The sequence below is a fragment of the Pinus tabuliformis genome, chromosome 2_2 (genome assembly GCF_031772625.1).
Source record: "Pinus tabuliformis cultivar Carrire ecotype Pingquan chromosome 2_2, CPIR1, whole genome shotgun sequence".
Taxonomy (NCBI): Eukaryota; Viridiplantae; Streptophyta; class Pinopsida; order Pinales; family Pinaceae; genus Pinus; species Pinus tabuliformis.
The window spans coordinates 968869223-968885652 of record NC_142300.1 but is presented as its reverse complement, the minus strand read 5'-3'; the positions used below and the strand labels follow the sequence as shown (position 1 = coordinate 968885652).

Here is a 16430-nt window from a genome sequence, read left to right as displayed (position 1 = left end):
GCCAACCATGTGGTCCCTTGCCCATCTGCGTTGATCATATGTTTGAAGGTGGACCTCCCGAATCTAAAGGTATGCCCTATCATTTGAAAATTGAGTATTGTAGTTTGCTTATCATGGACACTTCTGGGCATGGATTAATGGGGGGATTCGGCGGAAAGAATGGGCTAGGTCTGTGCTTTTGTCCCCTAGACCCCTTTTAGGAATTAACCTTGGATTCTAGTCCCGTGGGATCTCTTTTACTGACCATTTGGTTCCAGGGATGGTATTTCACGAGAAACCCCGATTTTGGTTGCGTGGGCCCGCTCCTTATTTTGCTTATATTACCCTCCTTCCATTCATTATTACCCCATTCATCATTTCTCCCGCCTAGGTCCACATTCCTCCATTGGATCCACATAGGGTTAGCTTGCCCCTTCCCCTTGCCCACACCTTGGGTCATGGCCTGGAATGAAGCCCGAAGGTTGATGTAGCTGAAAAGAAAGATAAAAGCATATATGGCCACATTCAACAAAAAAATGTACCACAAAATGCAAAAAATGGTCGGGACAAAATACATTTAGCACATGGGAAAAAGCCAATACATGAGCTCTACCCCCTCATCATGGCCATCACCCTGGTTCTTAAAGGTTCTATGAGACTTCTTTATCATATAGGAACTCATGATTGTCCCAACCCCTGGTGGGCGACGAACCGCCCCACTTTAAAAGGGGGAATTCCCTACTATATCTTATACTTCATGCTCTAACCCCTTGAGCCCCTAGTAGTTAATCAAAGAAAATCTTAAAAAGGAAAAAGACATAAAAGAAGGGTGGAAAAATCAAGGTTGAGGCACCTCATGTACCACGATTGCTCCCTCCTACACATTATAAACCCCAAGTGTGGGCTTCTCCTCTTATTAGCTACCCTTGTACCCCAACATGTGACCCATGACTACCCCTTCTCATTCCTTACTTCATTCACCTATCTGTCACATGCCACCACCTTTTGAAGGACATACCTTGACTATATTATCCCCTTTAGAAGTAGAAACCACCTACTAGGATTATTGGTTAACCCCATTTGGCGTTTAGGAGACATTGGCACATCCCGAAGCCCATTATGTAAGGGAAAGCCATTATGAAGTCCCCACCTATGGTCCATGATTAGGTAAGCTCATTTACTCGATTTCTCTAATGACTTGCTGTACTGGAAGGCTAGGGTACGCATTGGATCTTATGCAGGATTGCAGATAGTTTCCATCTTGGGTTTGGTCTCCCTATACGAGGTCCTAATCCCTTAGAGGGCTACGTTGGCACATGTAGGGTGAGCGTTGAGAGCCATGGGGCTCCACAGTAGCAGATTGCACTCCATGGATCCCCACAACCATTCAGAGATTGCTCGTGGTTCACTTATTGGACGAGGAGGATGCACCGGATCCATCATGCCCAACTAGCCCCAGATCTACACCATACACTTGGCAGATGATCCAGGACTTACAGATGATGTGGCACCACCTACACCATCATCCTGGCCCTGCAGCCGATTTACAGGCATCTTCGATTTGTTTGGAGACCCATGAGGACATTGTGTGCCCCCACATGTCATTTGAAGCACCACAGGTTACTACAATGGGCCAACCCTTTGTCCACTGCTTTTGAGGGTCCCATTTTTCATTGCGGCACCCATGGACCTCATTAGGCCTCTTAGAGGGCCCTACGACATGCATAGATTATTATTTGACCTCTTGAGAGACTTACTTCTTCACTTATGAGCTAGTTTCGTGGGTTTGTCACCAAAAGTTGAATTATTAAAACATTATTTTATTTTTGGGGCTTATGTAGGCCAAGGAGGCTAATTCGAACTCCTAAGTTGTGTATAAATACAATTGAGATGAGCTCATTTGATCATCATCACTTTGGTTTAGATCTCCTCTCTCTTGAGAATTTCACACTTTTTTAGTGGATGAATTGGAGCTTTATGGATGAATTTTGATGTGTGGATATTGGTCTATCTTCTCTTGGAGCTCTTCTCTCTTGTCAATTGTGAATGGTTGGATATACTCTATTACATGTAAATACATGCCTTTTGATGTTATTCTTTTTTTACTTTTGTCATAGACGTTGGACTGGGATTTTCGTTGTTTTAGAGCTAATTGTTTCATGCATTTATTGCTTAAAATTGTGGAATTTGTCTCTATTATAACATCTCTCAATGTATGGGCTATGTAATATGAGTGAAATCTCCTAGGGGTAATTATATTAATGAATTTGACCTTGATAAGCCATTACTTTTGCACATCGAAGTATAGAAGCTGCAAGGTTGCTTCTTCTTGACCTAGAAAGGTTAGCGAAGAGATCTTGAGGCCTTCTTGATTGCGAACCAACAAATCCTACTCATATTCATCTTAGGTTCCATTCTCCCAAAGATTAAGGCATTGATCTAGCAAGGGTGGTCACTAAAAATCATATTCTTTCACCTCCTTCCGGGTCTAGCCAAGGTGGAGTAACTAGGGCATCAATTTCCCGACAAGCTAGCCACCAAAAAGTTCAATCTCCTGGGGTCTCTTGCGTTGGCCTTTCCTCAAGCTTTCCTCCAATTTTGAAGCCATTTCGATTGTCGAATTGGGAGAAAAGCCAAGCCCTAGCTTCAGGATCAAAACTTGCCATGCCATTCCCAAGGCTAGTACCTCATAGGTACAAAACAACATCTTCAAGTGAAATTCTTTCTTTGATCCTTTCCCCCACCTTGTCTAGGGGAAAAATATCATTAGTTGCTACATACTTTCCTCATACCATGAAGTGCCCCATTGATCCCATAACTTGTAAGTATTATTACTTGATTATTCTAATGATTTTTCGTATTGGAGGGCAAGGGGACGCATTGGATCATATGTAGGATTTCGGGTGGGTCTTCATTTAGGGCTTGGTCTCTCTATACGGGTTCCTAGCCTTCTAGAGGGCCACATTGGCACTTGTAGGGTGAGCGTTGAGAGCCATGGGCCTCCACCATAGCAGATATTACTTCATGGATCCTCAACAATGTTCATTGATTGCTCATGTTCCACCTTTGGATGAGGATGATGCACCTGGTCCACCATGCCTAGCAGGCTCCACAGTTGCACCATACACTTGGCAGATGTTCCAGGATGCCTCCCGATGCGAATGGAGGGTTTATGTCATCACTCCAACCCTTATAGATGGTTTACAAACATATTTGATCCATTTGGAGACCCATGAGGTTGTCCTTGTGCCCCCACACCCACTTGGGAGCACCATAGGTTCTTGATTGGATAACAAGGGGCCAACCCCTTGTCCACTATGTTTGGAGTCATTTTCTTCATCATGACACCCCTTGGACTTCATTAGGCCTCCTCAAGGCCCAACGACATCACTTTGTTGATCATTCGACCCTCTTGAGAGGCTTATCTTTACATTATTGAGCTATTTGGTGGGCTTGTCACCAAAGGTTTTGTTATTATGCACATTATTTTATTTTAGGGGCTAAATTAGGCCTAATTAGCTAAATCGAATTCATTAGGAAGTGTATAAATAGAAGTGTGATGGAATCATTTGATCATCATCACTTGGATTGGATCATTCTCTCTTGTGAGATTTTCACTATTCTTTTTGGAGGACGAAATTGGATGGATGGATGAATTTTGATGTTTGGATCTCTTCATTTTTGTCTTGGAGCTTCTATATTGGCATATGATGATGATTGGATATACTTGTTCTCACATTTAAGTGCTCTTTTAATGCTATTTTATCTTTTTCTTATGTCACATGCACGTTGTTGGGGAATTTCGCTATAATAGGCTGAAGTTTGTTGTTTTTCTTGTGTGAAATGGTGGAAATTTGTCTTTTATTAGCGTTGCATCATGTCATGGGCCATGTTTGAATAAGTGGTTGTTCCTAGAGATATTTTGTTAAAATTTTATCTTGATAAGTCATTACCTATTGCATGTCAAAGTATAAAGACCTTGAAGCAATTGTCCCATGCCCTAGTTGCCATGCGAAATTATTCAAGAGGCTTCCTTGACCAAGTGAAATCACTCCAGGCATTGGAATCATCTTGACTCTGTTTCTCCCAAAGGATTAGGCACTAGTCCTCCATAGGTGATCACCAAAAAGCATAATCTTTATCACCTCTCCCTCTTTCTTCTAGGCCTAACCTCCATAGGGGACCTAGGGCATCACATTTCTCACAAGTTACCCATCAAAAAAATTCGATCTCCTAGCCTCTATTGCGTTGTTGTGTCTCCTAGGAGCCCTCCAAATTTGAAGCCATTCCGATGGTGGGATCTCGATATACTTCAAGCCCTAGCTCTGAGATTGTTTCTTGCCCTTTGATTCCCTTGGCTAGTGACCTCATTGGGATCATTGTATTAAGATTGTTGAATATTCCTCCTTTGATCCCTTTCTTCCCCTCAATTAGGTCAAGCATACCCTTGATTGATCAACTCCACCCCCTTAACCTAATTTTGGGTCCACTTGGTCCCGTGTGGTCCCACAACCTTTTGAAGACAATTTCACAAAGGCCACTTGGAATCCAAGTTTTCACAAGGATCTCTTGGACTAGGTCCCTCCACAAATCCTATTTGCAAAACCCTAGCCCTTGAAATTCCCTTGGCCCTTCTTAGAGAGTTTTACACCTTGCTTCTCAAGCAAGCAAGCCACAAGATTTGAGTCTCTCTTGTGAATAGGCCCTTAGGAATCACTCTTTACCCCTTCATTGACTTATTCATCTAGTTATTCCCTTCATACCGGGTCTCCTCCCATCGGTGAAAGCCCGTTAAGAGATGGGAGCTTTAGTTGAGGTGATAGTGGACTATTGCTCCATTTTTGCCCTTGACCTAATAGTTGTCCCTTTAGGATCCCCTCCTAGGACTCCTGCTTGTTTGAGCGGTAATAGAGCCCAAAAGAAAATCTGGTCAACAAGTCAAATTTGCAATTTTTGTCAAAGTCTACAGCATTCAACAACAGTCAAAGATGCCCTAACCAGTCCTCAAGTCAATGGTCAAACAAACTCCAAAAAATTCAGTCTTGCCAATAGAAAACACAACCTTTTTTGTTGGTCAAAGTCAAGTTAAAACAGTGCCAAAAGGTGTCTCCAAAACTAGTCTAATTCAAAGTCAACTATGTGGTCAAGTAACAACTTCATATTTGCGGTCAACCAAGGTCAAAGTGCCTAGAAAACTTCGTTCTCCTTGCAAAGAATTTGGCCTACAAAACAGATGCAAATTCCGAAGTCAAACGAATCCCAAACTCCCAAAAGTCAGCGTTAGTCAAATGTTGGTCAAAACACAATTCAACCCAATCAGAAAAGCTCTCTTTCCTCTTCGCACATGTGGAAAAGACCTGCAATTTTCAGAAGTAGTAGAACCTTCAAGAGAAGAATAAGATGTGTGATGAGATACTCCAAAGTGATTTGAATTGAGGTGTATTTAAATGCTTCTTAGGTGGACGAATTTGCTTATCCATGTACTTAAATGTACTTGTGGGTTTCATATTAAAAATTAATTTTTTCCTTGACCAAATTAAATTCTTCCAATGACAAAGAGGGTCTTCTCTGGATGGGGAAGGTTATCCAAAGGAGGGAATCTACCCCTGAGCTACCAAATTAACAATGGGCATCAACGTTATGTCAGAAGTAGCTTCTCCGACAGACAACAATTGATCCTTGAGTTGGGATATCCTCATGAAGTATGACTGCACAGTCTCTCCCTTATTTATCTTGATGTCCTTGAGTTGATTCTTCAAAGAAAGAATGTAACTCAAGTTGTTGACTTCGTACATCGCAATCAACTTATCATACATTTCCTTGGACTTCTTCAACTTTTAAATATAAACAATCAAATGATCTCTCAATGAATCAATAATATTCTTAGCTTTGATCTCTCACCTTTGTTGTACTTGGCTTTGATAGTAGCAAAAGCATTTTCCGGTGGCTCAAGTACCTTGCCTTCAACACATTCCAAAACATCGTTCTCATCCAAAGTCACGTCCAATCTGGGTCTCCAAACTGCGTAGTTAGATGAGTCATTCAACTTCTCTTCAATCTTGAAGTATGAGGTAGACATCTTGACCAAGTCAAATAGATTCCTTAAAATGAGATTTCTTCAAAGGTGATTACTCTTGTTTCCTTGGGCTTGTCTTCACCTCAACTCTAAAACCATGTTAATTTTTCACTGTTCTATGCTTGACACAATCACTTATTACAATTCTTCTTCAATTAGCAATCAATTTCCAATATAATTCAATCTTCCAGCAACAATAAGCAATTGTAGATAGAACAGTAAACCAAATGCACAATAGAAGACAACCAAGAACAATAGAGACACAACAATTTGGTCAAAGACCAGGGAAAAACCCCACAAGGGGGAAAACCCTTTCCAAATTCTTCTTCTATTAGATTGTCATCAAATGTTTAGTAGAGAGATACAATGTCCAAGTACATCAACAATGAGTCAAAGGGTCAAACCCTTGACCAACCAAGTCAACTATCCAATATCCAAACCAATATGAGCAATATAGTCAAATATGGTCAAACTTGAATTTTGCGATTTTTTGGTCAAAGTCAACAATAGTCAACACAACCTTGATTAGTCAAAGTCAATGGTCAAAATCAGCTCCAAAAGATTCGGTCAACTTGCCAAAAGATGTGACCTCCTTTCTTCAATGAAAATCGGTCAAAACAATTGCAAAAAGTTTCCCATAAGATCTGGTCAAAGTCAAACTTTGACTTGTGGAAACCCTAGTTGAATTTTTGTAGTCAACGCTGGTAAAACAACCAAGAAAATCTCAGTCAATGTGCTAGTCAACTCGGCCTTCCAAACAGATCCAAAGTCCCTAGTCAAACCATGTCCAAAATCCCAAAAGTCAATGTTGGTCAAAGGCCAAAACAAAAAGTCAATGCAGTCAACAATTTCTCTCTATCTCTCTCCTGTTTGCATGTGTGAGCTCAAACCTGCGATTTTCAGAAGTAGTCGAACCAATAGAAGATGAATGGATGAGTGGTGAAATGCCTCCAAGAGATGTGAAATGTGGTCTACTTATATGAGCCCTATGAGGTTAAATTTTCTTGCCCAGGCTGACTTGTACTTTTGTGTAGATGTGGATTTTACATTAAAAATAATATTTTCCTTGTGCAAATTAAGTTCTTCCAAGGGCTAGTAGGGTCTCCAAAGGATGAGGGTCCCAAAGGAGGGAATTTCTCCCTGAGCTGCCAAATTTCAACAAAGCATTCAGGAACTCTAGCACGACAAGCTCTCTTTGTCTCACTTTTGGTAGCAATAAAGTAATATGGATCACTGCGCTACTACCAGAATGAAGATTTTAGTCATCGCAAGTTAAGTCACACTCTAATAATACACATACAATCCCGCACTAGACTCTGTGATTTCTCCTCCATGATATGCTGGGGGGATCTTTCAACTCCAAACGAGATTGCAAATCTAGGTGAGGAAGCATATGGGACTGATGGCGGGGGATCGTATATGGGTCAAATTCTCCAAAACAAAGTGGATGTCAATGATAGAGGTACATGATACATGTAGGTGCTAATAAACTTTGAGTTCGACTGGTACATCTAAAGTAGAGTGTAAACCAACACTTTGCTAGATCAGTTCAATGTAAGCTAATGATTGCAACTAAGTCAAGGAGTAGAATGTTTCCAATTCGTTTTTCATTAGTGGATTCTATAGTGTCACAAGAGCTCATGGACGAGGTAAACAACTCCGAAGCTACCCAACCCTAGATGGATGGTGCCAGGGGATTGTCTTCTTGTGCAGTGGAAGGTTGTGATGGTAAGGTTATGAGTGATGAGTATACAGAGGAGAAAATACATGTTGTCTTGTCATTGCAGCTTGGGTATATATGCTTTGAAGCGCCTTCTTCAACAACGCAATAGATTTAGGAAAATCAAAAGTGCAACACAAGGTGGCTAGCTTGTTTAAAAATATGTCTATTGAAGTGTTTGAAAGCTACTGGAGGATCTATAGGTGTTGATATAGTTATGCTATTTTATTAGAAGAAATTGTGTACTATAATTTGTTTGTAAAATCGGTGATGATGACCTTCCAAAATCAGATAAAGAGCTCATTTTGTAAAACTAACTCTAGATACATTCAGTATCTAGATGACTTTTCTTTACAACTGGTGAGTATAGCGGTTGGCACCCATGTATCTCGGTAGATGGAAGTTCGTCCATAGAATGACTAGTAGTTCAGTTTTTATTTGAAGCAAGTAATTGGTTGTGTCTGAAGCTACTATTTTAAGAGATCGAGTGGAAGTAAAACTTGATATGGATGGTTGTCCAAATAGTTTGGCAGTTGTGGATCTAGGGAAGGATCCCTCATTTGTTGAAGATGTGAGAGTGGTCTTTTAGTGAGGTTATGTGACAACTTGGGATGTTGTTCAGTGATTGAATTTGGGAGATCCATGATTTGGGTGTTTGAGAGTGAAACTCGGGAATCCAACTTGCTGACTACACCTTTACGAGGGTTATGAGACAACTTGATGGAGTTCACTCTTATGCGATTTCGAAAATGATTTAAAAATCTAATGAAGACTTTTCCAGGAAAGAAGATCAAAAACAAGTATCATTAAGGGAGGGTGTCAGATTTAACTCCTACTTGTTTTGTGCATATTGAATGATGTTCCTCATCATTAAATGTAATTGTTGTGTGAAAAATTGGATACTCGATTCCTACGGCAGCAAATTGACTATATTTCACCTACTTGTTAAATTAATTGAACAAGTTATTTGTAGTTTTCTATGGCAAATACTGAAATACATACACTGCAGCCTACACCAAAATAAAACTACGGAAACTAAATACAATGTAGGAGAGAAATAAACATCACACACATCTACACAGTTATTTTTGGACAAATGTCCTCGGAAAAACCCAATGCAGGAAAACCAGTGCAACAATTGAGGGTTTTATTATTATGCAGTAGTTTTTCTGAATACAATCTTTGGATGCCCTGCTGGCTATCCAGTACAGAGAATATTACTAACAAAGAGATGAGTGAGATTACCTCACACTATCACTGGAGATCCTAGCTGATCCAGCCACTGAATGGCCAGCCCCTGGCTGCCTCTGCGTAGTCTCTACGCAATCACTGCGTAGGCCCTGCGTCACAGCTACTGGGGTCTGTGTCACTCCTCCTGGCTGATCGATTTGCCTCTGAGACTTCGACTTCTGCCCTCTCGGTCTCACACCCCGGCTTTTGGTTCTAGAAATCGATTCTCCAACAAATTTACGAATTCCCTCTAGGCTTCTGTGTGGCCCTGCGTCAGCCTCTCTGGCTCTGCGTTGCCTTGGCGGATCTCTCTCTACCTTCTCTGCTGAGTAGTCCTGGATCAAGAGAAATCTCCAACCAAAACTATCCTTGCCCCTCACTGCAAGAAATCACTTCGAATTTCTCTCCTGAGAACTGTTGTGCTTAAGAAATTCGATCTTTTGATCTCTACTCGATATGTTTTACAAATGCCCCTCAAGCCTCCTCTTATAATCCTTTTGTTGAGAACCAAAGGCCCAAATTAGATCCTAATCAATGGCTCAGATCATTTTGGCTTGATCCTCGTCTTCTTGTAGAAGTTTCACCCACAATTAGATTAATAACCTTTAATTATTTTAATTTCCTAAGTTTAGACTTAGGCACCCATTAAAAATAATTGATTATTTTAATAAAACTGATTCCTGGTGGAATTTCCCAAAACGATTTATGGGTATTGTGGAATACATGTGTCTAAGCCTCCCTGCAATTTTTGAGACTTAGAGCACATTCGATGCTACCAGAAATCAACAAGTTGTTTGGTTGTTAATTAGTTGGATTTGAGAGATTTATTCCAACTAAAATAGCTCCTACTTTGATGTTTGGTTGAGAAATTCTCTCAACTAATTGATTGTATGGTTAAGATAGTATTTCTATCTTAAACCAATAATTGATGTATTTATAAGCATGTTTAATATAAAGTAAAACAATTTTTTTGGTGTGCAATTAGTTTTGCAAATTTCCATCCATGCAATTTTATCATCCCCAAGACAATTTGCTAGCCTAGTGATCCATTATGTCCAAGAGAAAAAGAGAAGCTAGTGAGCCCCCTCCTTTACAAGCGAGAAATGAGCATGTGTGACAATGGTGCTGCTAAATTTGACTTCCCTCTATTTATTTGAGGGCAATCAAGTCAATTTAGGCTGAAATACGCGAAAATCCCTAAAATAATAATTTTAAGTGTTTACAAGTCAAGTAGGTCATGAACAGACCTAAAAGATGGCTCTCATAATGAGAAAATATAGAAATGAGCCTCTTTTTAGCCCACACATGTGAGTAAAAAGGCCCCCAAGGGTGGTGTCATCATCCAAAAGTGAAGATCTCCATCCACATGGTGCAAAAGATGAGCCACACGAGGACTTTTCACTCAAATCCATTTCCTCATCAACAATGTGTGCAATGGTCAAGCAAAACCCTCCTCATCAAGATATCTCCATCAATCAAGCCCACGCCTCCTCATCAAGATATCTCCATCAATCATGCCCATGTCATAACTCTAGGCCTCATTATGGCGATGTCATACAGCTAACATGTGACATCATCATCAAGAAAGGTGCACCATCCCTTCCAAAGGGATCACAATTTTCAAGGCATCATTTCCCACAAATTGGTTTGACAACACGACAATGTCCATCAAGAAGGTGGAATGCGAGCATGGGGACGTCTTGTGGTCACTGGGGCACGTCATCTTTCTTTGCAATGCACTGGCTTCTTTGGGCAATGTTTCAGGATTTTTAGGGAGAGGAGAGGATCATCATCAATATTAGATCAATCCCAAGGTCAATGCTCTTCTTTAGGTGGTCAATGTCTTGGCTACAGTGCCTTGAAGTTTCATCTAGTGGGGTTGGATGTCCTCTCTGAAGTGTTGGCGAAGTCTCAATCAATCCCTCTAGGGATGGCAGCTGTACTTGGGACACATTTGTAACATACCCTCAGAATCATGTGAGATCATTATCAGAGGTAAAGAAACCATATAAATATCACTGTGGTCCATATTTAATGCAAAAGACAATAGAGTACTTCACACAAGCATCATCTTCAAATGCCTTTCTAGCCTGGGGTTTGTAAACAAGTTACCATGCTTAGGTATGGGAGGGTTACCTTGTATTGTTCCTAAATACGAATGTAAGTGATATACAAAGCATGCAAACAATCCAGCAATTAGAAAAACGAAATATACATTAAGCACCCATGGAAACACTGGAAATAGAGAACTGCTGAGCCATTTTATTACTTCTTCAGGAGCAAATACAATAGTAAAATAGAATGGTGCACCTAGGCTTGTCTCCATGGACAAGCATGACAAAACCCAGTTGAGAAAATGCTGAATTGAAGGCTGCTACAACTGTTGCACCAATCTGAATTGCCCTGCCCCAGAAAACTGCTTTGTCTGCTGATTTCGAAGGGTTGGAATCACTGCTTCCCGTTCTCAGAAAATTATGAGATTTTAGCTCCTTGCTCCTTGGCCTAAACCCAGAAAACCCCATGAAGGAATTGGCCAAATGTTGACCTCGTAATTTTGGCCCAAATTCCCTTGCTGAGTTGGGACCCTTGTTTGACCCCATAGATCTGCCCATAAAATTCTATAAATTTAGGAGTTTGATCCTTGCCCAAAACCCAGAAAAACCCAGAAAGGGTTTCCCTTGGTTCCAACTTTAAAAAATTGACCCTTCACAACTTGGCCCTCCTCCAATTTCGAATTTTGTTGCTATGACTGATCCTGTCAATCTCTGCTCTCCCAACTCCAGCAGTCCTCCTGAAATGGCCCTCTAAGTGATCTCCTACTTCTCCTGGCCAGCTCCAGCTCTACAATTCCTTCCTCCAACTCCCACATGATCCTAGTGATGGCTCTCTGCGCAGGTCCATGTAACTGTAAATCGGATTGCTGGGATGTTGGCTCTGCTGGCTCCAAACTCCCAAGAAAATGTAGCCCTTTGCTGCTCTCCCAATCCTCTAACTCTCCCGGCAAATGCTTGATCACTGATAGCTCCAAACTCTCCTTGCGTATTCTCCAACTAGCCAGAAATACGCACTCCTTGTTGTGGCTGAATGGTAGTGTTGTAACACACTCCCGGAACTCTTGAAATACTTATGGAACTGCCTCTCTAGGGCAGGCACGAATGGTCCCCCAAAGTAGAGGTTGAATCTCCCGCTTGAGAGATTCATGGCTAAACAACTGGTTGACTCAACTAAACAGCAGAGCGAACAGTCAAGTAATTTTGATTGCAAGGTGTAAGAATGAATCCAAAATGAGAGCTGCTCCCTCCTTATAACTCCTTGGGCCTCCCTAGCCTCATGTGGGCCCCTCCATCCACCCATTCGACTTTCCCTCCAAGCTATTTGAATGGGCCAATGCGAATTCCCATGTGGGTGGCCCCCACATTCCACTAGCAACCAAATAAAGTCGAATTGCCTCCTAAGTCCCTAAGTCGAAAATTATGGGTTCTCTTCCTTAGCCAAAATTGTGCAAAATTGTGTAGCAGCACCTTGTTACAAATGTGTTTGAGAAGGGACATGACATACCTAGAGGCCCTATTAGGTGCTTCCAACCTCAAGGGGAGGAACAGTTCCTAGGTCGACTCATCAATCAATAAGCACAAGTGAATAGTGGCATGGTGGAGGTTTACTTCATGGAGGATGCCACCATCTGTGTACCAACAATGAAATACCATCATTCTTGAGCATTATAATGTGTAGAGGGAGCATTTGTGGGGCCTGAGTTATCCCTTTCCTCGGCCTACTGTTACCACCTCTCTTATGCACCTTTTTCTTTAATAATTTTCATTTTCTTGCATAGCTTGGGCTACAAGCTTGATTTATGCATTTATTACCCTTTAAGATGAAGCAATTTATCGTTCATCAGGATTGGGATATCAAAGTTCCTTTTCTTTTGATTTGCTAATGCATTAGCCAGGAACTAGGCGAGGGCTAATGAGCTTAGGCCAGGATTTTGTCCATGCACTTTGTTTTATCGCAGCCAATATTTTGCATGTTATCTTTATGGTTCGTGCTTTTTCTTTTCTTTCTGCTGCATCAACCTCCGAGGGCAAGTTTCTAAGCCCCTACTCAAGAATGAGGAAATCAGGGAACCAATACTAGTGATAGATAACAATCAACCTAAAGATTGGGACATGAAACCAGGGAAAGATGGAAAGTGATAAGTATGAATTACCATGGGCACACAACATCAACCAATGCCTCCTATTGTGCCCTTCCTGGACAATGGAAATAAAGGCCTCAAAAAATGTCACACTCAACTAGGAGCAGAGGATAACCACCAAGGTGAAGCATGGGAACAAGAGTACAACCAGAAGCAGTCAATCATCCAACTCAATCTATGATTTATACTAATATGCTCTTAAACATTAAATGAAAGCACTTGATTACAAGCATGGTTAGTGTACCTTATGATAGATGACTCACCGTCATCCGACAAGTAAGCTAGATGTCACAAAGCACTGACCCGAGCATATGTGCATTGTGGAGAGGCCTTTGACACTAGCTATCTGTAGATCATATAGCGCTGCTGGCTGGCAAGCTGAACAGAATGGGAGAAAAGTTTTCTCCTGGGGGTCACCCACTTGGGTGGGTAATAGGACTTATGTGGGCACATTAAAAATCTGGTAAATGATTGGAGTGGAATTTAAAATGTTGATTCTGTAGCATTCCAGATGCATTGCAGGTTCACTGTTCTGAATGTTTATGGGTTTTCCTCAATGGCTAAGATTTCTTGTTGTTTTTCACATAATAGAAACATTATGGAATCAAGTAGAAGATGCTGCTGCTGTTTTCCAGTAAAATAATCTTACAAGTTTTGAAGCACTTTTTATTATTGGAATGTCAATATTTCATTACCTCATTTCTGTTTTTATTATACTCTGATTTAGATTTTACTTCTACTACATGGGACAATTAACTGAGAAATTTGTCTTCTTTGTGTTTTACTCATAGGCATACAAGTTGTGTATTTGTATTGAAACTTAAATTTTTCTGTTTGTTTCCTACTCTTGGCTTTAATAATTACAGACAGGAGGTGTCAGCCGTGCTGCGGTTAAACTGGAAGAGTCTGGACATGCTGTTTTGGGATATGCAGTTTCTACAAATGATTCTATGGGTATAACAAGGTTGCTGGATGAATTTGAACGAAGAGAATATTTTCCTGATCTTTATGAGAGAGATATAGTGGAGGTGAGTTTTTTGTCTTAGTATGTAAGATATTGACCTAGTATTTTGTTAAAATATAAATTTCTTGATCAAAAGATGGGGAAACATCACATATTTATCAAAGTGATGCAGAAGCAGTGGGGCCTCACTTTCCCACCTTTGCTGCATACAGTGGCAACCTGCACATTCTACTAACAGACAAACATTATAGATCTGCACAGTTAACAGATACAAAACAGAGCCAAAACCATATGCAATCTTGGGCTAGCTTAATCTTTCATTAAATAGATGGAAGTACATAGGTTACAAATATCTTTTCATTCTGTGACTCAAAATTTCTCACAGCTGCCTGTCTGCATTTCCCCCCTTCATTGCCCCTCTTGCACTTGGAAGACAGCTGCAGCTGGCCTGCACATCTCTTTTTGGCTTAACACCAAGGCTTTCCTCTCAGCTTTCATTATTTTATCTTTTACTCAAGAATTTAGGCTCTTCTTAATGCTTAATTCCTTTATTTCTCCTTTTGTTGTAAGAGATGCTTTCACACTCCCACATTGTAATTTTTCCTTGATGTACCCCTTAGTCCTATTGATCTACTTTGTGGTCATTCATTGGACATGAATAAAATTATCCCATCTCTTACAACTACTACTACAAATTAAACTACAGCTTATTGATCTCCTTGTTGCATTGCATTCCATTCACACCAACCATCAGGTTATTGTCACTTCGAAAACTTCTGGACATATGCACTATTTCATCTGGTCACCTCTTCACCTTCCAGTCTGCACTGTTTGCTCCAAACTCCTCAAAACTGCATAGCTCATCTCAAACTGACTTCTGCACAAACCAATTCCGTCCTTTCTGTTCACTTGTACTCTGATATTCTCCATACTTTCTTCCTGACTTTTCTCCTTTCTGTCACAGCTCTGCTTGAGAATGTTTGCAGACTTCTACATGAACCTTTCACCAAATTGTCTTCTGTGCACTTCTCACAAACTCCCCTGCATCATCTTCCCCTTGCATAGGAAAAACTACACGATTCTCACAAATTCGCCTGCATCATCTTCCCCTTTATAGAAAAATCTGCATGTCTTTGCACAGTCACTGCAAAACACAAATTGTGCTTTCCACTCAGTTTCCTGAACTCAACCTCTGAAAGCCACATATTTTCTATATCTGGTCTATTGTTCCACTTTACTAAATATCGCTTGTATTTTGCTGACCTGGTGTAAAACAACTTCTCTTGCGGTACTTCCACAATAACTCCAGGTTCCTTCTTGGCATCTGAGCTTCCCAATTAATCCCTGCTCTTTCATCTCCTTTAAATGGTTCACTTGCATGGTAAAGATATAGGTCTGTTACATTAACAATTGGAGAAAGATCAAACTTTGTTGGTAACTGAATCTCATAGACATTGCCATTGAACTTCTGGCAGATTCAACGAGCAGAAATTAGCTTAGTGTATGTACCCTTTGGAAGATGCTCCTTCCACAAATATACCATCGCTAAGTCTCCAACTTCAATTGCCTTGAATCTGCTGTACTGATTTGCGTGTTCCTTGTACTTCATGTTGCTTTCTTCCAATTGTTTCTGAATCTGCTCATGCATCTGCTCCCCAAACATTTTTGTGCGGTGTCTTCATCTCATTTTAGTCAACAAATGTGCTGGATTATGTGACAGCCTTTGGATTTCTGCCATAGATCACTTTAAATGGAGTAAGTCCCGTAGGTCTGTTTACCGAACTATGTAGGAAAATTCTGCCTTCATTAACTCTCTATCCTAATTCTTTGGTTTATCTCCAACCAAACATGTCATCAGATAATCAAGAGTTTGTTTCAATACCTCCATCTAGCCACCAGTCTTAAGGGTGATAAGTTGAAATATACTGCAATTTTGTTCCCATTTTCTTTCACTGTGTCCTCCGAAACTGACTTAGAATATGGTCTGTGGTCCATGTAACCTGACCTCGTTCAAAAAACAAATCTCCTACACTGTTGACATCATTAATCTTTCTACAAGGCAACAATGCACCATTTTTGAAAATCTGTTCTTAACCACTAATATTGAGTCATACCCACTCTGAGTTTGAGGTAAGTCAAGAATGAAATCCATCGAAGTATCTTCCTGCATACCCTTAGCAACCTGGTAAAACTCATGTACAGCTCAGTATTCTGACCCTGTCTTTTTGCCGTTTGATGAATTTTACACTTTTCCACAAATCTGCTA

General features: G+C 40.6%; 1 protein-coding gene across 1 annotated transcript in view; it reads left to right on the top strand.

The window, feature by feature from the left end:
- Positions 1 to 16430, top strand: part of LOC149196457 (uncharacterized) — a 108830-nt gene that overhangs the window by 64268 nt on the left and 28132 nt on the right. The window contains exon 2 of the mRNA XM_089405569.1: positions 14067 to 14228. Within this exon, the coding sequence (XP_089261695.1) occupies positions 14067 to 14228 (162 nt within the window). The remainder of the gene's footprint in view (positions 1 to 14066; positions 14229 to 16430) is intronic.